General features: G+C 44.0%; 5 protein-coding genes and 1 non-coding gene across 9 annotated transcripts; 4 read left to right on the top strand and 2 right to left on the bottom strand.

The window, feature by feature from the left end:
- Positions 1 to 593: 593 nt before the first annotated feature.
- On the top strand, positions 594 to 6,690 carry LOC102712702 (protein RRP6-like 2). Of its 2 annotated transcripts, XM_006649366.3 has the most exons (14): positions 594 to 1,282; positions 1,929 to 2,084; positions 2,970 to 3,128; positions 3,228 to 3,311; positions 3,450 to 3,529; positions 3,875 to 3,925; positions 4,039 to 4,138; positions 4,349 to 4,431; positions 4,579 to 4,624; positions 4,919 to 5,006; positions 5,086 to 5,255; positions 5,412 to 5,531; positions 5,594 to 5,707; positions 6,125 to 6,690. In XM_006649366.3, the coding sequence occupies exons 1-14, from the start codon at positions 923 to 925 to the stop codon at positions 6,323 to 6,325; spliced, it is 1,812 nt and encodes a 603-aa protein (XP_006649429.1). In that variant the 5' UTR covers positions 594 to 922; the 3' UTR covers positions 6,326 to 6,690. The 2 variants fall into 2 exon arrangements, with proteins under 2 accessions (XP_006649429.1, XP_015691201.1); XM_015835715.2 differs by lacking the exon at positions 5,412 to 5,531.
- A 936-nt stretch (positions 6,691 to 7,626) lies between these two features.
- Positions 7,627 to 9,393, top strand: LOC102715193 (phosphoserine aminotransferase 1, chloroplastic-like). Its single transcript, XM_040522468.1, has one exon. The coding sequence runs from the start codon at positions 7,708 to 7,710 to the stop codon at positions 8,971 to 8,973; it is 1,266 nt and encodes a 421-aa protein (XP_040378402.1). The 5' UTR covers positions 7,627 to 7,707; the 3' UTR covers positions 8,974 to 9,393.
- A 1,929-nt stretch (positions 9,394 to 11,322) lies between these two features.
- LOC102712970 (DEAD-box ATP-dependent RNA helicase 38) lies at positions 11,323 to 15,582 on the top strand. The gene is made up of 8 exons (XM_015835709.2): positions 11,323 to 11,707; positions 11,813 to 12,106; positions 12,219 to 12,446; positions 13,337 to 13,402; positions 13,859 to 14,260; positions 14,333 to 14,444; positions 14,969 to 15,054; positions 15,138 to 15,582. Exons 1-8 carry the CDS (start codon positions 11,444 to 11,446, stop codon positions 15,201 to 15,203), a joined length of 1,518 nt encoding a protein of 505 aa, XP_015691195.2. The 5' UTR covers positions 11,323 to 11,443; the 3' UTR covers positions 15,204 to 15,582.
- LOC102715469 (photosynthetic NDH subunit of subcomplex B 2, chloroplastic) lies at positions 15,322 to 17,774 on the bottom strand. Its single transcript, XM_040521998.1, has 3 exons — positions 17,193 to 17,774; positions 16,070 to 16,516; positions 15,322 to 15,932 (listed from the first exon to the last, which is right to left on the bottom strand). The coding sequence occupies exons 1-3, from the start codon at positions 17,631 to 17,633 to the stop codon at positions 15,738 to 15,740; spliced, it is 1,083 nt and encodes a 360-aa protein (XP_040377932.1). The 5' UTR covers positions 17,634 to 17,774; the 3' UTR covers positions 15,322 to 15,737.
- Positions 17,775 to 18,522: 748 nt separating this feature from the next.
- On the top strand, positions 18,523 to 18,606 carry TRNAL-CAA. Its single transcript has one exon. It is a non-coding gene; the product is annotated as a tRNA-Leu (tRNA).
- A 1,455-nt stretch (positions 18,607 to 20,061) lies between these two features.
- LOC102715747 (YTH domain-containing protein ECT4-like) lies at positions 20,062 to 24,368 on the bottom strand. Of its 3 annotated transcripts, none has more exons than XM_006650996.2 (9): positions 24,016 to 24,368; positions 23,584 to 23,669; positions 23,341 to 23,458; positions 23,058 to 23,131; positions 22,131 to 22,670; positions 21,368 to 21,985; positions 21,061 to 21,273; positions 20,825 to 20,971; positions 20,062 to 20,729 (listed from the first exon to the last, which is right to left on the bottom strand). In XM_006650996.2, exons 1-9 carry the CDS (start codon positions 24,119 to 24,121, stop codon positions 20,508 to 20,510), a joined length of 2,124 nt encoding a protein of 707 aa, XP_006651059.2. In that variant the 5' UTR covers positions 24,122 to 24,368; the 3' UTR covers positions 20,062 to 20,507. The 3 variants fall into 3 exon arrangements, with proteins under 3 accessions (XP_006651059.2, XP_040377501.1, XP_040377500.1); XM_040521567.1 differs by having other exon boundaries at positions 23,341 to 23,461; positions 23,584 to 23,666; positions 24,016 to 24,359; XM_040521566.1 differs by having other exon boundaries at positions 23,341 to 23,461; positions 24,016 to 24,359.
- Positions 24,369 to 25,096: the final 728 nt, after the last annotated feature.

The raw sequence follows: 25,096 nt of genomic DNA on the forward strand, positions 1-25,096 counted from the left end.
TCAAATATTATTAAAAAATCAAAAATCTTATGTCACGAAGCCGAGTACCGCAAAACAGTAGTAAAACGCACACACAGTTCCATTATCCACTTAACCAACGTAACGACCAAATAGTCCTTTGTGTTTGGATTCTTGCATGTTCTGATCCAGACATGCTTGCATCACAACTGCTAAAAACCGTACGCACACCGAACTAGCCGGAGATATTTTTTACCCGTGTAGCTGTCCAAATCCAAACAAACGAACTCCTAAAATGAATGGATTACGCGAAAAAAAAAAGTTGAGTTGAGTTGGGTAGAGCGCATGAACAATGGATGAACTCGGCAAAGGCGAGAGGAGCAGCAGCAGCAGCTGCTGCTACCCATCCAGAGCGAAGCGAGGCGGGTCGGCGCGTCAATAAAAGGGGCAGCGCGGAGAGACGCCGCGCCGCGTTACGCAGTAGAAACCGCCATTGCGATCGATCCTTCCTTCCTTCCTAGCAGCTCCTCCAATTCATTCCCCCCGACCTCAATCCCCCCCCCCCCCCCCCCCCCCCCCCCCCCCCCGCGGGGCGCCCACCCCAAAACCCTAGCCGCGCACCCCGCCGCCGCCGCCTCCGCCTCCCCGCGGGTGGGAGCGAGGAGAGGAAGGGCGGTGGCGCTGGCCGTCAGCGCCGGGGGGGTTCCGCGTCTTCTGCAATAAATCTGGCCTGGCACCGGCGGGGGGCGCGGGGGCACGATCTCGGGAGCGCCGCGGCGGCGCGGGAATCGACGACGACCAGCTCGCGCGCTCGCGGCCTCTCTCTCCCCAGTCCGCATCGACGCCTCCCTCGGCTCTTCGTCGAGGGTAGCAGCGGCTCGTTTTAGCGTGGGAGATCTCGACGACGCGCACCGCCGGCTCGTGGACCACGGCGACGGACAGCTTGGGCGACTCCGCCACCTCGATGGACGAGCGCAAAGGACCAGGGGAGGAGGAGGAGGAGGAGACCGGCGAGAGGGTCGCGCTGGAGGAGGAGGAGGAGGAGGAGGAGGCGGGGGACGGGTTCCAGGTGGTACTCGGTAAGAAGAAGAAGCGGCCGAGCGGCCAGGACGGTGGTTCCGCTTCGGGTCCCGGGTCGGGGACGATGATGGCCAAGGACAAGGCGGCCGCGGAGCCGTGGACGAAGGCGAAGGTGCCTTTCCACGATCCCAGCATTCCGCGGCCGCAGGACGTGTACGCAATCAGAGTGAACAACTACACGCCATTCCAACATGTCTGGCTAGAGCACACCGAAGATGGCAGCCGACGACCTATTCACCCTCTGGTTAGTGTTTTATTTCGTCCGTTCGAAACTAGTTTTTTTCCTTTGAGCCTTTTTCCTTTTTCTGTCGCCTGCTGTATTTACAATGAGGAAGCTAGGAAGCTCTTTATCAAAGTTAAGACATGATATGACCAAACCTGGTTATACATTGCATATTTTAGTGTTCGATTTGTCCGTAGATCAAAAATCAATGTTTCCTGACCAAGGATCGAGTCTTGAACGGTTAAGAAAGTTTGACCTTGTTTTGTGGGGGTGGGCTACATCTACCTTTGCAGTGCGATCTTAATACAGAATGACTGGACTGGGCATTCTTGAAAAAGTAAGATGGCATTTGTACAAAGAAGTGGGGAAAGACAAGCATTTCTTGGTTTCTTGTTTTGGCAGGATAATCAACGTTTTGTTTGATGTTATATGTTGAAAACTAGTGAAAAGTAGACAATTGCATGCTAGCTTTAGCCCTAATTGAACTTGGTTAACAGAATTAGTATGAATGCTTTCATTTTGAAGAAAAAAGATAGAGTGACCTGTAACAGGCAAAATTACTGAGTATGATATTTTGCTTTTCTCAATCATATAGTCGAAGGATTGACTTCCTTTCAATCTTTCATATCCACGCACGAAATATGATGGGTGTACTCTTGTCTTGCAGGAAAAATTGCCAGTGGAGCAGTTGATTGACAGAAATGTTCCTGAATTTGAACCTGTAAAGCCAGCTGATTTGGAGGATACGCCATTTACGCTAGTTGAAGATAAGAATGGTTTAGCAGACTTAGCTAAAAAGTTGAAGAGTGTAAATGAATTTGCTGTAAGCATTTGTAATTATGTTTTGTTTAACTTCAAATGAATATATATCATACTTTATTTCCTGCCTGCATTGTATTAAAGTTCAAATGCTAGAGCATTTTGCCTTATGTTGCATGCATATCCTCTCAAAAAGTTTGTAAGCATGCTTCCCTGACATGAGTCCCTAATACTGGACTAAAAAACATTCGCACAAAAAATCTTGGCAGTAATTATCCATAAAATATTCTCTAGGCGCGACATATCTCTAGTTGTTGTTGGACAGTAGCTTTTCTTTACTGGGTGTGAAGCAACCTTTATGATCTGGTATATTGATTTTGACAGCCATATTCATTGTTGAGTTTATTTTGATTACTGCAGTTGGACTCTACTATTTCTAGAACTTTTTGACAAAAAAATGGATATACTAGGTCGTTAAATGTTTTCATTTTACTTATCATCATCAGGCTCCAGTCGTAAGTCCAACTAGTGCGGACATTCTGTGAGAATTTAAACCTTTTTAAGTCCCAACTCTAAGTGTTTATACTGTGGCTTTTCATTTAGGATTGAAATGGAATGACACTGTTGTTTGTAGCTTTTGCCGGCCTCAGCAAACTCTGCTGAGTATGTAAAACCCACCCTGTACATGCTTTCCCCTTAATGAAATTGGTTAAGCCCAGTCTGGGCTTCCCCGCAAACATTATTCACTTTCTGCACGAGAATGACATTGCATAGCTTTATTGATTCTTCTTAAAAAGAACATATGTCATGCTTTCTTTCTTTTGTCTGCTCAGCCTTTTGCGTTTCATTATGTTATAGACATCTATCATGGAACAAAACAACTTCTGAGGCCTTGCATTGTTACTTTGTTAGCAACATAATTTTTCTTTCGATTTTCTGTTGTTTTCAGGTTGACTTGGAGCACAACCAATATAGATCATTTCAGGGTTTGACCTGCTTGATGCAGATTTCAACAAGAACAGAGGATTTTGTTGTGGATACCCTTAAACTTCGCATATTCATTGGCCTTTACTTGAAAGAACATTTTAAAGATCCGACCAAGAGAAAGGTTTTTTCTCCATTCTCCAATTGTTTGTCACTTTCTTGGGGGTAAATTGTTTGTCATTGTGAACTCAAATTTCCAGTTGCTTATTTCTTGTGCAAAAAGGTAATGCATGGGGCTGATCGTGACATAATGTGGCTCCAACGGGATTTCCACATATATGTTTGCAATCTTTTTGACACAGGACAGGTATTGTGATTTGATAGCACTAAATATTAAACCGTGATTCTTAATTGTGTCTTTTAATTTAACTCTTCTTTTCATTCTTCTACAAAACCCTCATTCTTATGCCTTACGAATTCAATTTTCCTTTTTAACTCCAAACAGGCTTCGAGGGTTTTACAGATGGAGCGAAACAGCCTAGAGCACCTATTGAGTCACCTTTGTGGAGTCACAGCAAATAAAGAGTACTGCTGGTTTACACTACACAGTTTTCAAATAGCTATGCTAACCTACTTAGGCCGCGTTCGGTAGTCGTTGAGAGGTGGGTTAGTTATTCGGCGCGGAAAACGTAGTAATAGATTAGTATATGATTAATTAATTATTAATTATTTAAAAAATATAAAATAGATTAATCTGATTTTTTAAAATAACTTTCTTATAGAAATTTTTTGCAAAATATACACCGTTTAGCAGTTCGGGAAGCGTGCACGTGAAAAAAGAGAGGAGTTCAATATCTTACCGCCGCTGCCGAACGCGGCCTTAATTGTTTACAAGGGGTAACCTTATGACCAAAATATACCTTTTTGTAGATATCAAACTGCTGATTGGAGGTCAAGGCCACTTTCTGATGCAATGATAAAGTATTTGGCCTATATACCCAATCATTTCTTTTGGTCTAGTGTTGCCTCATTTTAGTCTAATATTTTCCACCATTTCCTCCAATTTTATCCACTTGCAAATAATTCCTGTGCAGGTATGCTAGAGAAGATACACACTATCTGTTGTATATGTATGACTTGATGAAACTGAGACTGCGAAATGAGTCGACTGCTGAAAACGATCTTCTTCTAGAGGTAAAACCTTACTTTACTAGGTTTTCCTTTGGTTCTGAATTCTGATAATCTGATCTGATTTTTGAAGCCCATATGAGCAAGCTTGGTTTATCCTTTTCCCCCTGAATGAAACCACATCTTAGAATTTATGTAGAGCTTACAAAATCCCCATCATGCCATCTTGTTCAGTATCTAAACAACACTCTGATCACTAGTTTTCTGTTTCTTCAGGTTCAAAAACGCAGTAATGAAATTTGCCTACAGTTGTATGAAAAGGAACTGCTGACAGATACATCTTATCTCCATATATACGGGTCTGTATGCTGTTACTCGGTCAGTTCATTTCATTCTGTGATTAGTGTCTACAGTTGTACGGAAAATGTATTTTGGCTTACCTTGGAGCTATTTCCTTCATCTTTATAATTCGTGTGAATCCCATTATATCAAGTGTATCATTACAGGTTGCAAGAACATGACCTGGATGCAGAACAGCTGGCCATTGTTTATGTAAGAGAATGTCTTGTTATTTGTTTACTTCATTATCATTCTGTCTCGAGTAGACCTATCATGTATAATGTGTCACTATTCCTAAAAATTAATGTGTATTTGCTAGATACTAAATCTAGGTCTTGATTGTTGATAACGGTTTTTCATTTTGGCTATATTCATAACTTTGATGACATGAAGTTTCTGAAAGCCTATATGTTCATGTCATATTTCCAAATAACAAGTTTTATTTCTTCTGCCAATTCAGAGGTTCAATTTATTTGTATATTGAACATCTCAAATATATTTTTGCAGGCTCTACATCAATGGAGAGATTATATCGCTCGTGAGGAAGATGAGAGCACTGGTTATGTACTGCCTAATAAGGCTTTAATTGAGATAGGTATTGTGGATTTATTTTCGTTGTTATGCAGGACTTGATGTATTGGTTTGGCTAACTATTTTCATTTTGAATTCAAAAGCAAAGAAGATGCCTACAAATACTACAGAGTTAAAAAGAATTGTGAAATCAAAATATCCATTTGTTGATGAATATCTGGAGCAAATTGTGGAGATCATCCGGAATGCAACTGAATCTTCTTATGTCTTTGAAAGCAGAGCTGAGCAACTAAAGAAGGAACGTCTGGAGCAGGTGTGTTTAGGCTGATCCTCTGTGGATTTCATGTCTTCTTTTTTGTTTGTTTTATAGGATGGTAGGGAAGGACCACAATGCAATTTTTTTTTTCTGAGCGGATTATCAGCATTGGCATTTAAGCACCTTTGAATCTTTTGATTGGTTTTTATCCAGCTAGGGGACAGGGTTCAGACTATATCATCACCTGAGATGAAAACCTCTCTGACCTTATCAGGCCTGGTTAGACCAATGGATAAGGAAATACTGAATGATAACAATAACATACATCAGCAAGTAAGAAATATTTGTGTCTATGGTTTTTTTTCCTCCTGTATTTATGTAGATGCATTGTGCAGGCGGCACATGCTACTTTTCAAGAACTGAAGAGACCTATTGCTTTGGGAGCTCTAGGAGAGAATTTAACGTCAGCGGGACAGAGAGATTTCTTTGGAGAGTTTTCAAATAAACAGGTATAAGCAAATGTTTGATCTGAACAATGAAAATATTTGATTATTCCTTTATATACATGCGTGGTATTTTCTTTTTGAAATGTTGTTGAGTTATTGATATACATTCTTGGTCTTACTGTCAAATGTTTAAAGAATCCTCTGGTTACTAGCAGTTCTAAATGTTTGTCTTTACTATAGATTTTTTAAAGATGTTTACAGAATGTTATGTTTTTGTTAACCCTTATAAATTCGTAGTATATTTGCCCATGTCATTATGTTTACTGCTTTTTATGAAGAAAATGTCACCATTTTACCTTTTTCCTGCATGATTTAGCTATGCTTTCCTGAAAATATTTGAGATTCTCCCAGTTAGCTTCACATAGGAATTGTAGACTTAAGTTTGTTACTATTGCAACTCAAAAATTTACGCAATTGCAGGCTGAGAAGATGGAGAAGGCTAAAACTTATCCAGCCTTTTACTACCCCCACCTTCCACAATATCACAATGAAGTTGGGCATGACTTTCAATCAATAAACCGAACAAGTGCAGGGACAGAACAACCTCCTGCTGGGAATGAGAGGGGTTTCCAGAACCCTAGAAGACATCAATCATTCCCACCTTCCGGTGACAATAAGTGATGCATACCAGTAATTGCTCTGATGTATGCATTCACTTCATCCTTATGTGCAGAAAATAGCTGTAGAGAAAGAGAAACTGGGCTGTTTTAATCCGTGCCCCCTCATATGAGAAACTATGCCTCCCTTAGATACTTGGCTAGGCTAACAGAAATATGAGAATAGCCCATACCATTGACAGTAGATGAAGAGCATGTGAGATACCATCTGGATTGGCTTGTGTGTAAACAACTGACAAACATGTGCTGTGTAATTGTGAATACTGGAGTTGTACAAGTGTTATAGTGTAATAGTGATACACATAGCATCATGATACAAAGACAGAAAGGGAACACATTAACATTGGTCTCGTTTCCTTGTTTACATCATGGCTTGATTTTCTTTTATTGTTTGGATAGCATGCCTTGAGTTATCTGCCGTCACATCCCCCTGCTGTTTCCATCACACTGGCTTATTTTTTAGTTTCGGCTGATCGTTTGGAACTCGCCGTTTATGAATGTGGTGCTGTTCCTGTCTATGTTCACTCTCAAACTGGAACGTTGGGCCTGCAGCGGTGAATATGCATCTGTGTGTTTGCGCCCACCAGGATCGGGAGCATGGATGGGAGGCAATTGAACATGTCAGTTAAAGTTGCAGGTTCAGGCCCCGGTCAAATCACGGCACGAGCTGCCGGATCATCTCGACATCTCCTGGTGTGCCGTTTGTTTTCTATCTACGTCTGTGCTACTCCAGTACGAGTTGTTTTCCACTGGCAACGCCTGTTCGAACAAGGCGCCCTACTCCGCCGCCTCAGCATATGAAGCCAACTGGTTCAATACCGCTGACGACAAATTACTCGGTTTATATCAACCCATGGCAGCCAAACCATCACGCAGGCCTGGTTGTGTTTTTCTCTCGAGTTTGGCCTTTTCCTCTCGTATTTTAAGTGTATGTTTTGAAACTGCTAAACAAAACGTTTTTCGCAAAAAGTTTTATACATGAGAATTCATCATGTCATCTGAATTAAGCAGATTTACAAGTTGATAGATTAAATTTTATCATTTAATCTTTTGTCAAAATAGACGCAACCATAATCTTTCATTAACCAAGATCAAACACAGCCAGGTTCCCAAGATCATGCGCGATCTTGTCCGCAACCACCCAAATCGAACAAACGGCACCACGAAACAAGCAGTGCGCGTCTCCAGATTCGCAACCTGCAACACTTCGCAATCAACTTGGCAGCAATTTGCCGTTCCCCTATATGGAGGCCCACGCCCACCCACCAACGCAGCCACCAACCCCGATCCCGACACCGCCTCCTCTCCGGTATTAGAATCCCCTTCCCTTTCCGCCCACTACACAGCCCCAAAACCCTCCTCTCCTCTCCTCTCCATTTCGCCGCGATGGCCGCCGCCGCTGCCGCCACCCCCAACTCCCTCCTCCTCCACCGCCCGAGCCCCAAGGTGGCCGCGGCGGCCTCGTCGCTCCGTCTGACCCCCACGCGGGCCGCGAGGATCGCCTGCGCGGCCGTGGCCACGCCCGCGCCGTCCTACCCGACCTCCGGCGCCGCAGACCGCGGGGTGTACAACTTCGCCGCGGGCCCCGCCACGCTGCCGCTCTCGGTGCTCCAGAAGGCGCAGGCGGAGCTCGTCGACTACAGGGGCTCTGGCATGAGCATCATGGAGATGAGCCACCGCGGGAAGGAGTTCGATGCCGCGATTAAGAAGGCCGAGGCCGATCTCCGCGCGCTCCTCGCCGTGCCGGACACCCACGAGGTGCTCTTCCTCCAGGGCGGCGCCACCACCCAGTTCGCCGCCGTGCCGCTCAACCTCTGCGCGTCCCCCTCCGACCCCGCCGACTTCGTCGTCTCCGGGTCGTGGAGCGACAAGGCCTTCAAGGAGGCCAAGAAGTTCTCCGCCGCCTCCGTCGCCTGGTCCGGCAAGGACGGCAAGTACACCTCCCTCCCACCCTTCGACGCCATCAAGCAGAACCCGGAGGCCAGGTTCCTCCACATCTGCTCCAACGAGACCATCCACGGCGTCGAGTTCAAGGACTACCCGGAGCCCCAGAACAAGTCGGGCCTCCTCGTCGCCGACATGTCCTCCAACTTCTGCTCCAAGCCGGTCGACGTCTCCCGCTTCGGCGTCATCTACGCCGGCGCGCAGAAGAACGTCGGCCCCTCCGGCGTCACCATCGCCATCGTCCGCAAGGACCTCATCGGCAGCGCGCAACCCATCACGCCGGTGATGCTGGACTACAAGACGCACGCCGACAACGCATCCCTGTACAACACCCCGCCCTGCTTCGCCATCTACATCTGCGGCCTCGTGTTCGAGGACCTGCTCGCGCAGGGGGGCCTCGCCGAGGTGGAGAAGAAGAACGCCCACAAGGCCGGCATCCTGTACGACGCCATTGACGCCAGCGGCGGGTACTACATCTGCCCGGTGGAGAAGCCGGTGCGATCACTGATGAACGTGCCCTTCACACTCGCCAAAGGTGGAGACTTTGAGAAGCAGTTCATCGCCGAGGCGGCCAAGGAGGGCATGGTGCAGCTCAAGGGGCACAGGTCGGTCGGTGGCGTGCGCGCCTCCATCTACAACGCCATGCCGCTCGCCGGAGTGGAGAAGCTCGTCGCTTTTATGAAGGATTTCCAAGCCAGGAACCCTTGATCGATCGAATTCATCATGGTTATGGATGGTAATTCGATACTGCCTTCAGTAAGGAATGGTTCTGTTCTTCGTAACGGTCTAAGCGGTAAGGAATGGTTCTGTTCTTCGTAACGGTCTAAGCGATTCCGATCCATCTGTTGTACTGGTACTGGTAACTATTTCGCGATGCTGCTGCCTTTTTCATGTGTTCATGGGATCTCATTCCCATTTTGTGCCATTGAGTTTGAGACATGTTAGTCTGGGAATAAAGGTGGATTCTTAGCTATCTAGAGTGTATGGTGCTGCCTCATGATTCAGTGCTTATGTAACAATGTACAATTTCGGGCTCGGTTGCAATTCCTCTCTCAAAGACAGAACAGTTTGGTTGGTTTTGATGTTTGATCATTTAGATTTGTCGAAAACTGTTGTTCATTCGGTTTATGCAAGATTCTTCCAGCAGAAAGTTCTTCAATTGAGGTGCAATGCTACACTCCTTTATATACCATTGTTGTAATTTCAGATGGATTTGTTCCATATTGAGTACTGCTATCTCCTCCTTGTTATTAGAATATTAGAATTCATAACCTTGAGGTTGGTGAGCGCTTGAGGCAGTGAGCCCTTCAGACTTCAGAGTTTGGTGGTGAAGAGTATTTCGCTTGTTCCAGTGTCTCAGTCTGGACTGGCTCACTGAGATGCTACGTTGAATCCACCAAAATGGCATGAGGGTGACAGCGGCTTGTTGCAAGTTAAAGAGTAGATAAACAAAAACAAAGTCTCATTTAACTTTGAAATTTCAAAGTGCACGTTTGGTAAAATTGTGGTAGAGTACTAAGGGTGTGTAAGTACCAAATCACAAGAAACTGTGTCTTTGAACTTGTTCTGTCAAATTTTGAAGTATAGTAGCAATAAACCTTTTGAATCCCTTCACATACCAATCCTTTGTAGTTCTTCAGTTAATAATATTTTCTAATTATGATCTCCACCATAAAGCTGAGAGTTGTTTGAGCATGTTAGGCTATTTTTCCAATCCCATGTTGATCCGTTGATACATCTTTATATAAAGAGACGTGAGGAATCTCAAGTGCATTGTTTGCTTTTATGAATCTTCGGTGTTCTCAAGTGAGATGATCACTAAACCTGGGGTATACTACTACCACTTGGTAAGCATGTGACGTCATCGATGATTAATCCCCGTTTGGACTCTTCGTTTGGTATTGTAATATATTCGGCTGAGTGGATATTTCAGTGACAAACTTCTGAATTTCTAACTAAATTTTGGATCTTTTTTTCATTTGCTTAATGTGCTTTGAGCCAAAATAAGTTCAGGAATTTTTTGAGAGTCAACCATTACCCCTGGCCAAGTTGCCATCCGAAGCCAAAATTTGAATCTGGAATTTAATTTTGAAGGTCGTTTTGTGTTTTTTTTCCACCGTATCTTATTTTACATCATTTGCTTTTAATCACCATATACACATATGTAAGCATTTTACCCATAAATCATTCTTCGGTTGCTAACAAGTCGTTTCTTTTTTTTCTTCAGAGAAGCAAAACAATGGGAGTCCAAATGCTCTTCTGCTTGCCTAATATCAGTGTCAGAAGTATATGTTATTTAGAGAAATTAGGGTAGGATTATTCTGTATCGGGTTCGTTCTTTTAGCTGCCCTATTTACGAACACGAAAAATATTTTTTGAATACAATTTTTATATGCGTGTCCATAGCGATCTAGAAACAAAGGTTAAAAAATAAAGTGCTACTCTCTCCGTTTCATAATGTAAGAAGTTTTAGCTATGCTTAGATTCATCTATTAACTAATGTATATTGTTTATATATATGTCTAGATTCATTAATATCTATATGAATTTAGGATACGCTAGAAAATCTTACATTATGAAACGGAGGTAGTATAGAAAACCCAATGTTAACTCTAAATAGAAGGTTGAAAATAGCTATTGTTAGCAAAGCTCTAGACTCATCTAGAGGGGGGAAATCAATGGATACGGGTACGCCTGGTTGAAGCAGCCCCTACACTTCTATGTTGTTCTAAATTTTGGCTTATAAGCATAAACAGAGGAGTGTGCAACAATCTGAAGCAAGAGGTCTGGAAGTAAGAAAAACACCTGCTAGCTAGCATCGTTGTGATTTCTGAATCTTCAGAAATCAATTAATTCAATCGTGAAAAAAGTCTCCAATTTGGCCCAAAGTGAATGGTAAATTGAACGTGGGCCCAAATACCAAGAGAAGGGAGCCGCTCCGGCCCACTAAAAGAGACGCGGGCTGGACGCGCCGTGGACCGCGGTGCGCGTACATCGTAAGCAGAGCAGCGGCCTCCTCCGCTTAAAGGCTAAGCTAAATTACTCCCAATATAAACCCTTTCCAAGTAAAAAAAAAAACGAAAAGGAATTAAAAAAAAACGCGAACCGACTGCGCGAGTAGCACGCTGAGCATTCGCCTCTCTCCCCTTCTCGGTTGCTCTCGATCTGCGGCGGCGAGATGGCCGACGGCGGGAAGGCGGCGACGCCGGAGAAGAAGTCGTGGGCCGACGTGGAGGAGGAGGAGGAGGCCAAGGCCAAGGCCGCCGCGGAGGCCGAGGCCGCCTCGTCGTCTTCGACGAGCGCGCCGGCGGTGGACGCGCAGGCCAAGCAGATTGAGGCGCTCTCGCTCTCCGTGCCGGAGGAGGATGGGGCCGGCGGCGGGGCGGGGGACGACCAGGGCCCGCCCCTCCTCGACGACTCCGATGAGTCCCAAATCCAAGCCGTAAGTCCCGCGCTCGCTGCTTCCGCTCGGCGCTAGCGCTGGCCAATCTCGGTAGCTTCTAGGGTAAGTTGATCGGTGGATTGATTCGAGGTGGTTTCTGCTCAGGTGACGTCGGGAGGCACGGTGTATGAGTCGGCGGCGGCCTTCGAGGATCTGAAGCTGACGCAGGAGCTGCTCAAGGGGCTGCACGACGAGATGGGGTTCAGCCGCCCGAGTAAGATCCAGGCGGTCACTCTCCCCATGATCCTCACGCCGCCCTACAAGGACCTGATCGCGCAGGCGCACAACGGCTCCGGGAAGACCACCTGCTTCGTCCTCGGCATGCTCAGCCGAGTCGACCCTAACCGAAGGGTCCCGCAGGCCATCTGCATCTGCCCCACCAGGGAGCTCGCCCAGCAGGTTGATTTGAGCACCCACGCTTTTATTTACTAGTATTAGTATGTGGATTTGTTTTACTTGTTATGGATGTGCACCCTGTAATGTACTCAATTAGCTTGGTTGTGATTTGCAGAATAAGTCAGTGCTTATGAGAATGGGAAAATTTACTGGCATTACCTGTGCCTGCGCAATCCCACCGGCTCAGAAAGATTATGTGCCGATGGCCAAAATGCCAGCGGTTACTGACCAGGTGGTGATCGGCACTTCTGGGACGCTTATGAAGTGGATTAATCATAAGAAGCTAGCAACAAGGGATATCAAGATACTTGTATTTGATGAGGCAGACCATATGCTTGCCGAGGTATGGATGAGCTCAACTGCCAATTCTCTATCCAAAACTTGTGTATGCCCAGTGTTGTTCTGTGTTAGTTATTAGGATGCGTTGTTTTTACTAGTTGTTAGGGACCTTTTGTTTCAATCTTAATCCTATGGAAAGAGTTAGTTGATTATTGCCATTTCCAAGATGTATGGATAGCATAAGCTTGATTTGTTGTAAGAACTGTTTTTTCCTTGGCAAAATTATGGTGGCATCATGATGTTCAATTTTCTTACTCGAAGTAAGCCCAAGATTAGCTAAGGCATGTATACAGTATACACTGTAGATCAAACGATGGCATAGTATAACCCATCCTGGGACTGCAAAGCAATTACACTCAATTTTTGCTGCTGATTTGCACAGTGTTACACTATGTTCAGTATAAGTTACTGAAATATTTATTGCATTGGTATTACAAACTGGGCCTGGTTTGGCATATTAAGTGGCTTCATGTTTTTACAATCACTATCTTTGCCTCTTGTTTGTGCTGTGTTTCACAATGCTCATTATAAGTAAGACAATGAAAAAAATACTGAGTTGGTCCATTGCTGTTATAGAATGGGTCAGATTGGAATGGAAAAGCGCTTGAAATCAGCCTTTCCTGAAGTAGAATATATTGGTACTTACATATCTATTCTCTAGATTAAAATATAGTCATTTGTATGTTGATGTTTTACATTGGTAGGACATAGTTCGTTGGATGACTAAGCATTTGTTTTCAAATTGGTTTTTGATTGTATGTTTCATACTTATATCTGCTTATCTGCCGGATAAGTTTCTGTATAGGAGTTAATAGCTTTATGTTCACGACATCTAATTCTACATTATAAATTTCATAAAGCCAATTTCTTATGATGGTAAATGCATTCTTGCAGGATGGCTTCAGGAGTGATTCTGAAAGGATTATGAGGGATATACAAAGAAGCGCTGGTGGCTGTCAGGTAACAGTTTTCTAGTCATTTTTAATTTCCTTTACTTGAGTAGGATTACATGGAACAGCTTGCATGCTTCTTATAGTAGGTGATCTGGGTACAGTTTGCACTCAGATATAAAGCTAACATGTCCATTCTGTGTTTAAGAACATTTTTTAGAAGCAGCATTGTCCTACAGCCTGCAAGTACATGTAATTGCTTATTCAAGAACGATTTTCAACCAATGCTAATGATGTAATTGGAGAACTCCTTGCTTGTTCACAAGTAGCGGAAAGAGGGTCCAATATTTTAAAATTTTTGGTTGTTGATGCTTTTTTGATTTAGCTAAGTTTTGCTAAATCATTTAGATGATCCTGACACACTTTTGAGTTTTAGAGTAGTTCTATCCTTGCCGTGTGGTCATGTGTGGACTTCATCTTCCAATATGTGGAGTACTTAGTTATTATTTGGATTGATGGATGCCAGGTGCTTCTCTTCTCTGCGACGTTCAACGAGAGAGTTAAAGATTTTGTTACAAAGGTCATTAAGGACGGAAATCAAATATTTGTGAAGAAGGAAGAGCTTACTTTGGAAAAAGTCAAGCAATATAAAGTTCAAGTCCCTAACGAAAGGGCCAAAATAGATGTCATAAAGGACAAGATTTTTGAGTTTGGACAAAAAGTTGGTCAGGTTATAATATTTGTTAGAACAAAGCAAAGTACTAGGGATGTCCACAATGCTTTGACATTAGAGGACTATGTATGCTCCTCGATTCAAGGATCCCTTGACCAATCAGAGAGGGAAAAGATAATACAGGAATTCAAAAATGGGTACACCAAGGTTCTTATATCAACTGATGTTCTTGCTCGAGGTTTCGACCAAGCACAGGTACTATTTGTTTTATTGTATTGTACTTGAGCAAGTGCAAAACTACTCTTTCTAACATTCTTCCTTTGAAAGGTTAACCTCGTTATCAATTATGACATGCCAATCAAGTTTGGCACAAGAGATGAACCTGATTATGAGGTGTACCTGCACAGAATTGGCAGAGCTGGTCGCTTTGGCCGAAAAGGTAAATTTTGTTTCTTTGGTCCTTTCCCCAAAAAGAAAAAATGTGGTGGTTATAATTTAATGTTTAGTAAGTCAGATATTCCATTAATAAATAACAAGAAATAATCAGCATCAAAAGCAGTCTTCGTAAGAATGTCAACATTTTGGTTGATGATCCTAGTTTTAAGAGAAATCAATCAATTTGAGGGTAGTCGCAGAGCAAATCTGTCTTATGGGGCTGAGAAAGCTTTGCCTATCTCTAGTTGAATGCAAAGCATACTGTTTTTTTTCCCTTGAACAGTTAGGATAGTTTCTGAGGATAAGATAGAATGGTCTATGTTACCAGGTCTTCTTTCTATATGGGTGGTGATGTGTCTTCTGTAGCTTATAATCTAATTTTGCTAGATTTATTTCATGGTTTATGTGGTAGGGGCGTAGGGCTTGTAGACTAAGTGATGCTAGGCTTAACTGACCACCTAATCAAATGGACATTGGTAGTGCCTGTGTTGTGTTGCTTATATCGTTACCTTATCATTACTGGTGCAGGAGCTGTTTTCAACTTGCTGTGTGGAGAAACAGATAACACTGTGATGAGAAAGATTGAGGACTACTTCCAGCACAGAGTACCTGAGGTGTGTAACTGCAAGATGCATATTTCAGTAATCTTGGGATCCTAAGCAGTTGGCTTATTATGTTGTCTTCTATTTATTTGTAGGTTCGCAATTGGCAAAGCGAGGAAGATTTTGAAAGAGCTCTTAAGGATGCTGGCCTGGTTGAGTAACGCATAAGTCGTGCTCTTCCTTTGGACGAAATGGCACATGATTTACCAGCTGCCACAGCAAACAGTCAGAGCTTCTTGAGCTCATCCTAGGTTGTTTTATAGCGAAGGTTGTATGTTAAGAGTTGTGAATTATCGTTAAATGAACTCCTTCCAACAATTTTGATGCTATGAGCTTATACGGAGCAAAGGTGTTCCTTCGCTATTTGGTGGGAGTAGCGCCCGTTGCCGTTGCCAGTACTAGGGTTACACATTTTTATGTTACATCGTGTACTTAAACTGGAACCTGTTTGGTTTATTTAGGGCTGTCTCGTGTCGTCGAGATGCCTGTACCGGTGTACGTTACGTCCTTGTGAAAAACTGGAAAGATCATTCTGCGTCAGCTGTAAGTGTACACTTGCACCATTTGTTTTCTCTATCTGCATGCTACTTGTTTCAAAGAACAATTCGTGTATAAATTGGTCACATATGCATGGGAATGTACACGATTCCTTCCTCTTTCACTCTGTCGCAAAGAACCCAAAAGAAAAAAAAAAACTACAAGTTGTCGTGCTCGATGACCTGCGCCGCCCTCCACTCGTCGCCGGGGTTGACGACCACCGGCACCAGCATGGACGCCATCCCCGTGCACAGGAAGTAGTCCTCGCCGAACCTCTTGTACATCTCCCCCGGGCTGCTCAGGTACATCTCCTCGTACCCCATCCTCACCAGCCTGAATCCCAGCCCGCTATTCTGCACCATCAAATTCAAGCTCAGTTTCAACTTCTCAACCAAGTTTTTTGATGATCCATGAACATTTCTAATAGTCCGATGAGAGGAGAATTTTTTTTTTTTTGGTGATGGTCCATGAACGTTTCTTGGATGTTTACCTGATCAATGGTGGTGAACTTGGAGGGAGCCGTGCTGTAGATGCGCTTCTTCCTCTCCTCCGGCGGCGCGGCGTACACCCTGCTCACCTTCTTCTTGAGGATGGTGTAGAGGTTGTCCTCGATGGTCCACACGCCCTGCCGCGGCTCCTCGTCGCCGCCGCCGCCGAACCAGCCGGCGTCCTCCCGCTTCATGGCCTCCGCCGGGGTGAGGAGCGCGAACCCGGCCGCCGGCGGCGGGTGGGAGCAGTAAGGGCAGCCGCGGAGGCCCTCCACCGCCGTGCCGCGCCGCTTGTCGAACTTGATGTGGCCCAGCATCGCGCTCGTCAGCGACACCGGCTTCGCGCCGTTGTTCTTCACCATCACCGCCGTCGCCATGCTCAGCGGGTACAGCGTCACCACGTAGGTTATCTCCAGCGTCCCGCTCCCCTTGGTGCAGCCCAGCTCAACCTACAAATCTTGAAAAAACTTCAGTCCAGATTTGAAGTGAATTTGCCTTAAACACAAATTAAATTAAATGTGATGATTATAAATTTGATACAGGTTTAAACCATTATTACAAAATTGTCGATAGGAAATTAAAAAATGACAATAGAAGTATAATTCACAACCTTGCAAGGTCTGCTTCTGACACAATAAACATGAGGAATTTGATTTTTTGACACTCATAAGATTAAAGTTCGATTATTTGACATCCTAACTCATTATTATTGACTCGGATGATCTCACGTGCCATACTTACTAGGGATTTGATAACCAAGCTATTATGTGTGCATTCGCACTTCGATTAGAAATCAGAACTAGTGACGGAAACATCTTCTATTTTTATAATAGGTAAAGATTGACAGCTAACAATATACAAAATTGGATTTATTTTATTTTTTTATAGCTCGAGTGAACGTGCCCGGTTTCTTCTCGCTCCTCAAATATCTTATACTTTCTTTCTTTTGAATTTTCATCGCAAGGAACTAATTTGATGTAGAAATTTCAGTTTTCTTCCCATCCCCAAAATATCAATCAAATACGATCGTACATTTTGTTGATTGGGTTTCGTAGAGTTCTTAAAATTTATGAACAAAAATTATGTCAAGAAAGCAATCGAATTGATTTAGAATGGGAGATGCACCTGCACCGCATCGTAGGAGTCGGAGTCGGCGTCCATGACGGACCACTCCGAGCCGGCGAGGAGCGACTCGGCGGCGCCGGAGGACGACACCTCGCTGAGCACGAGCCCGACGCCGCCCTTGAGCTCGCCGTCGCCGGCCGCGGCGAAGGTGTGCAGCACCTCCCTGCACCCATCCTCCTTCAGGTACACCTTGGGACGGTACGACGTGACCAGCCCGTCGGCGAGGCGGAGCCGCAGCGAGCTGCCGTTGCGGACGCTGAGCTCGGCGGTGGGCGCGCCGGTGGCCGGGTCGGCGGCGAAGCGGAGGCCCTTCCGGCCGAACGACTCCTCCAGCGACTGCGGCGTCGGCGACGCGGCGGCCGCGGCGACGGCGGCGGAGGAGGCCTTGACGGAGGAGGGCCTCGTCGGGAGGTGGAGCGGGAGCAGCGAGGAGGTGGCCATGGGCGATGAGGTGATGAGGCGCGCGACGAGGCGGGGCTTTGGGGTTTCACTTCACTGCAGCCTCATATCCGGCGGCTTCAGGATAGATAGTTTTCCCCTTGGGTTGTCTGCTTCTCTCGCTTTGATTTGCTTGGCTTTGCTCCCGCGCGTTTTCTGCGCTGTTTTCCCGGGAGATATTGGAGGGGTGGTGTGTACGCTGAGGACGCGGATTATTCACCATTGCCACGTGATATTTTCGGTGATATTAAGTCACTGACGTGTGAGACTCACGTGGGTCCAGTCACATGTGGGTTCTACACGTCAGTGACTCAATGTCACCGAGAATATCACGAGACAATGTCGCTGAATCCAGATCCGTACGCTGCAAGATGAGGTAGGCTGGTGCATGAATGGTCGGTGAAATTTCACGTCGAGAAAAACCATCACTCATGTTTTCCCCTAGTGCTACAACTATTAATACATTATTAACTTATGTATGACATGTGGATCCATGACTCGTATGTCATAATACAGATATATGATGTAACACCGTGAGATTGATAAGTACTTAAATATTTGGAGAGAAAAAAAACGTATTTCTGTTCAGAAATAGAGAAATCATGAACCTAATCGATTATTCAAAATTTTGCTGATAATTTGTTGGATGGTATAAAAATAGCTTTTGGTTAAAACTTTTATAGTTGTATCTTTAATAACTTTGGTCACATAAAAATGCTGTGCTAAAGAAAAGGATAACAAAAACAATTCTAAAATTAAAATTTAGAACTCAAATTCTGGCAACAACGCATAGGTTGTAGGGCGACCGACAGGTCTATCAACAGCAGCAGAACCTGACCTGTAAAAGTAAATATTATGTGAATATTTTGAGAAAGATTCTAGTAAAAACAAGGTCAGGATGGCCGAGTGGTCTAAGGCGCCAGACTCAAGTTCTGGTCCTCTAACGAGGGCGTGGGTTCAAATCCCACTTCTGACATTAAATTTTCTTTTTTTTGTTTCATGTAAGCTTGTGACTAATTTTCCGCAAACTGCAAGGTATATAGGCTGTGTTTTTTACGAAAGATTGTCAGATTTTTTGATAGATATTTCATGGTATAAACAATAAAAATTAATTATTGTAAAATTAAAAATCTATTTTAAAAATATGACATAATCAAATTCTATACATTTTTTAAAAAAACATATACCATTTGGCATTTTGAAAAACGTTTGTGTAAAAACCGAGGTTTTATAACCTAAACACAGCTAGAGTATCGCACTATTTTCTTCTATTTTTCCTTATTTAAACAGCATGATTTGCCATATTTTATTCTCATTTTTGCCTCCTTTATTTTTTTTCTCCCTTCATTGCAAGTAATCTCCTCGAAACAGCATGATATGTTATAGTTTCCTCTCCTTTTCCTTCTTTACTTTATTGTAACGCGGACAATAATATCCTCTAAACAAGATGGCAAATCATATTTTCCACTAAGAAAACCCATCTTGTGGATATGCTATCCTGCCGATGATGTACACGGGAGGCTGGGACCTGGCTGGGCGGCTGCTGCTGCGCTGCTAGTATACGAGACGACCCGACATGACCTGGCCAGCGCGCCTCCTCGCTAGATTCATGTCTCGCTGGCCAGTCTTTTCGTTTACGCTTATAAATCAAAATTAAATTTTAAACTTTAAACTTAAACTTCATTTTCAAAAATTTATTATAGTTTATTTTTAATCTTTAATTTTAGATGCTAAAATACGTATATAAAAGTTTATTTATAAATTATTTTTATTTATAAATATATTGTTTGTATGTCCTCTTTAACCGTAGCGTTTAGTTATTACACATTTAAAGTATTAAACAGTATAATTACAAAACATAAATCGTAGATTTTGCCTAGAAATCACGAGACAAATCTTTTAAGTCTAATTAATCTATCATTAACACATGTTAGTTACTATAGCACTTATAGCTGATCTCACGATTTTCCCCATAACTGTGTAATTAGTTTTAATATTTATGTATATTTAATGTTTCATTTAGATGTCACGCTCAAAGATTCAATGTGATATTTTTTAGAAAAGTTTTTAGAAACTAAAAAGAACCTTACTACCACAAGCATGTTGCAGCAATCACAGTGGTCACCTACGTATACCAGACAGGCAGTACTGCAGTCAGTACATACGCAGCACATGAACGGTTCTTCAGCAGCAGCCTGCAGGCAGTACTGCGGTCTGCAGTTCATGTGCTAGTAAGGTACGACTGGCATTAGCCCTGAAATGATACTATCATCAAAGCAACCAGATGGAGTGATGCAAGCAGCAAAGCCCGCCCCAGCTTTAGAATAGCCGCGAACAGAGCAGAAACGCGAAAGCAGTGCGCTTTGCTTAGTCAGCCTTGCAATAGCTGTTTAGTGGAGCACTTAGGAGAAACCCTGCATCATCAGACATGTATGTAAAGCAAGATTCTTTTTAAGTAAAATAAATAGCACCAATCTAACCCACTTTCAGAACCACTCAACAACGGGATTATAGTACTCCACCCCACCACTGAATAAGCGCAAAACGCAACGCACCAAAGCCAGACATGGTCTTTGCAACTTCTTGTCTTTGCCGCTAGGTTTTTCTGGCATTTTTCGACGACACTATAAACGGAGTCTTAGAGCGAGCTAAAGCAAACTGAAACGCGAAATACGGAAAAAAAGAAAGCTAAGCAAAACTAACTAGCCAAACTGCTGTCCAGTACCAGCCAAAGCAGCAGGATCTTGGGCCCATGCTGCCAGTTCCACAGATAGCGTTTTCCAGACCATCAGTTCCTTGGGACCATATGCCTGTTGAGTTCTTCGGGACCGTCTGTTCTTCCTGGCTAGCTAGGTAACATGGGGTATGTGATCTAGCTTAACCAGCTTTGACAGTGGTGCCGTTGGCGAGGACAGGTTTCTCAGTCGCTGCTGTTTGGGCGACCTTCGCTGCATAAGTAACAACTGGAGCTGTGCCGTTCTCTGCAGGAACCTTCAGTTCTCCATTGATGCCATTTGCCACCAATAGCTTTGGCTTCACGTTAGCGGTTTCCTGTTGTTTCTCTCCAGCGACAGAATTTGGAGCCCTGCTGTCCCAAACCTAAAATGATCGAACCAATCTTATAGTTATTAAACAGTGCATAACTGCAGCCATGCTGCACAGATTGATAATTGACAAGGTGCAGAACTATATACCTGCTTTTGGATCTGCTGTTGTTTCACCCTTTTTTCCTGCATCAACTTCTGGCGGTTCTCATAGAAGGCAAAATCATCCAAGATGGAGGTCTTACTGACATGCTCCTTGAATATCTTGAGCATTTGCATGCCTTGCTCAAGGTTTACCTGGATTTTTAGCAAGTGAATGAAATAAGACAATGTTTGGTACCACCTTTTTGAAAGTCAGTAGACTAAATAGGACAGCTATAAGGTACCTCTTGTGTGTCACGGCTATTGGTGACTGGCTTGTTCTCATTGTTCTCTAGGATGATGTGCTTGAGAATATTGTTGGGCACATCTTTGACAATGTGCCACTTGAGAGCGAGGGAACCATTCCACTTGTCTTGTTGCCAGTACTCTAAGGTCTTCTCAAAATCAACAGCACCAGTCATTTCAGCAACACCAACAAACTGACCACTAGTATTAACCTGCAGTTGAAAGCAACAAAGATAAAATCAGAAAAATAAAAGGCAACCATGATTGGCATTTAAAATAAATACAAGATGCCAAGAACCATCTTACCGAGAAAAACAAAAATATAGGGCATTTGGAGCTCTTAGCCTGAGCTTCCTGATAAGCAGCATCAAGCTTCTTGTTTCCATTAGTGGTGCTTGCCCACACATTGTACTTTATGCTCTTGTGGATATCATCTTCACTGTAAGACTTAATGATGAAGAACTTTGCATCATCATATTGGACAGGGAAGTCATCTCGGTTGAACTGTGTTCTGTCAGGTACATCAGTAGTGTTCTTGCCGTCACTTGGAGGAAGGCTCTGCCCTTTCACAGCAATAGTAACAGTATGGCCAAACAATTTCTGGTTCTTGAAACGGCCTGATCTAGGACCTCTGTTCAACTCAATTGTTCCATCCTGACTCTCGTTGCCAAAACCATAGTATCCATTACCACGGCCTCTTGGCTTGTACCTGTTATCCATACTAAGACCCCACCGACCATATAACCTGGAATCGTAACCGTTACTACCATAACCATTACTACCATAACCATTGGTTCCGTATGAAAGGCCAGTTTTGAATGAATTTCCATACTGGCTGTAAGACCGGGTGCTCGGGTACATCCTATTCGGATAAGTAGGAGCAGTTGATACTGTTGTAGTTGTTGGCCGCCTGTTATTCATTGCCTGCATACAGAAAATTAGAGAACTCAAATAATTCAGTGCATGAATAATATTCTTCACAATCAAGGCAATAGTGTATCAGGACAATGCATGCATATGAGGAAAAATGCAACGCAGCACACAATCAACATATTTTTGCAGGACTTACCGTCTGCTGAGGCGCAGGGCCCTTGTTTTGAGTCCTTGCAGAAGAGCCATTACTGAATGTTGAAGGCGACATGTGATTGGTTGTAGTTGTTCTCTGCTGTCCATTTGTATAAGCAGAACCATCATACCATGCAAAGTGTGCTCCTGTGCTGTCATACCCATATGTAGAGTCCAGGTACCCAGCAGAAGGAACTCCACCTAGCAAGGGTGCCCTATAAGTTCCATCAGGGGTCAGTGATGAATTTTGCTGGCTTGATCCAAGGGGTACAGTTCCACTGTTACTGTGAACAGTACCATTAGAAGCGCCATTTGTGGTTGTTTTAGCAGGATCTGCCTTAGCTGTTGGTTTTTCTGGATTGGCAGAAGGCTGCAGGTCACCTTGAGTGGTAGAAGGAACGGGTGTAGGAGGCTGGTAATACGAAGTTGGATACTGATAATGCTGTCCAAACATTTGGCCATCAACTGTTGGAACTGGGGAACTAGCAGGAGAGTATGCACCATAAGGTGCATACCCATATCCATAAATGTCTCCATATACTGCCTGTGAAATTTGAAAGGACGATCAGAATAGTTGATAGCACACCACGTAAAGATTCTCATGACAGTATATTTAGTGGCAGACAAATAGCACTGAACACAAAAGATTGATAGGGAAGCAATAGTGCACAGGGAATAAGCAATGAGGAAAATAGTGCACAGAGCATAAGCAATAAGAAAAAGAACCATACAGATAACAAAACCATAGCCAAATAGCCGAGTGCATAGCATTCCACTTATTGCATCCAACAAGACTCGACAAGACAGCTCCCAACAGACAATAATAGCAAATATCGACCATTTCTACATTAAGTATATGACACATGGTGAAATTTATGATCAGCAATATCCCCTGGAAAGCACATAGAATAATTATCAAAGGTTAACTTACTGGGGCAATCTCCACTCCATCTGGATTTACATATCTAGGATAATCATCCCACTCGCTCACGGAACCGTCGTAACCTGATAATTACAGCACAACTCTGTCAGAGTAGGACAAGCCAAACTTACATGAAAAGAAGCTAAATCCTAGAAATAACCACAGGGCCTATCAAACTAAGAAGTGGCATGACCGCTAACAAATAGGAAGGAACAAAAAAAGCATGCCAGATATTCAAAACAGCTGGGCTCAATTGTGCATGATGGCCACAAGAATCTATGCAGTTCTTCACCTCCATAGTAGTATGCCGGCAGGTAGAACATGTTGGGATCCATAAAATCTTGAAGCACAGGCGTGATGGACCGCTCAGGCGGGATTGACACGCTAAGAGGCTGGCTGGCTGCAGGCCCCTGCTGAATTAACAATCAGACATCAACAGAGAGATGTATTTAGAATCACATATCACCAGGAGAAAACCATGAACATACACGCAACATCAATCAAGGATCCATTTCTACTGTTTTATTATCAATACCTTCTTAGCACCGGCAGGCTCGGCGGTCGCATCCACCGCCTTGGGCTGCGAATCCAAAGACAACTTCTGCAGCAGATCCGTAGCTTCTTTCGACAGCAAGATGAATTAAGGAGTCACATGCTTCATCCAGATCCCAAAGTCTAATCTTTCAAACAAAAACCCTACCAAATACCGCACATATCCTACCTTATAGCAATAAAAAACAAATAATTCTCCGGGTTTGCTATCAACGGAAAGCTAAATACAGTAAACACACACCGATCTGGGGGAACCGGGGAAGTCAACCCATAGCACGACCAGGCAGAGACCGCCGGGCGAAGGAGCCGGCAGGCGGCCGCCCTACAGCAAAGCACACCCACGACCCAAACCAAATCCCCCATCCACAAAAACCTAAAAAAGAGAAAACCACAACTCATAACCCCAAAAGGATACGATCCGCGGCGGGGGCGGCGGCAGCGGCTGGGACCGAGGCAGGAGCAGCAGCAGCAGCCGGCGCCGGCGCGGCGGCCGGGACCTGAGGCGGCGCGACGGCGGCCATGGCTGGTGACGAGATCCCAAACAGAAACCACCCGGAGACGGCGGCGGCGGCGGTAGATCCGACGAGGCGAGCGAGCGCGCGCCCGGCCCTTCTCCTCCCTCCCTCCCCTCCGAAGGATGGATGGGCAGCTAGATGCGGCGGGGGTAGAGCCGAGAGGAGGAGGCGGCGGCGGCGGGAGGGGGACGGAGCGAGAGGCGGAGCCGGAGCAGCGAGGCGGCTAGCAACCGGCAGCGGAGTGTGAAGGGGAAAAGAGGAGGGTTTTGGGTGAGGGTGGAGGGGCTCATATACTAGTCCACTCGAGGATAGAAATGGAGCGGACCACTGGACCACGTCTCACTGGACGCCACGCGCTTTGGATTCCACTCCTCTCCAGTTTGCCCCCCTACTGATATTTTTTTCTTTTCTTTTTCTTCTTCCTTGCATTTCTTTCTGGTGGATTTTTTAATATTTTTTTAAACTGGATTTTTAATAATTTTTAAAACTTTTTTATTCTTTATCTTTTGGAATAGGGTATCCCATGACGTGACAGGCACTGCAACGCTGCAGTGGCATTTAGATTTGGAGTAAGTCTTTTAAATAAATAGTATTTTAGAAAAAAAATTGGAAATATAGGAATTATTCCTGGTGCTATTGGCTTGAACACTTTTCTCTGTTTTTTCTCTCTCGCTTTTGTTTGTTTTTCTGGAGAATGGTTGATAAGCAAGTAAACTCAGGAATGTCATAATGACTTGTTTGGATGAGATCCATTTTCATTTTCCTTATTTGGGGTGGTTTTTAGTTGCTTACTGGCTAAGTAAAAAATCTTGACATATTGGTTTCTTTGTTTTGACCTATCTATTATACACTATGTTATACACTATGGGTTTTCTTTTCATTTTTCAGAAAAAAAGTCAAACTACATATTTACAGACAAAAGGTAATTTACGAATAAAACATTATATGTGCTCTTGGTGTTCTAACGACAGAGGTTACAAG

This window comes from Oryza brachyantha, chromosome 3 (assembly GCF_000231095.2).
Source record: "Oryza brachyantha chromosome 3, ObraRS2, whole genome shotgun sequence".
Taxonomy (NCBI): domain Eukaryota; kingdom Viridiplantae; phylum Streptophyta; class Magnoliopsida; order Poales; family Poaceae; genus Oryza; species Oryza brachyantha.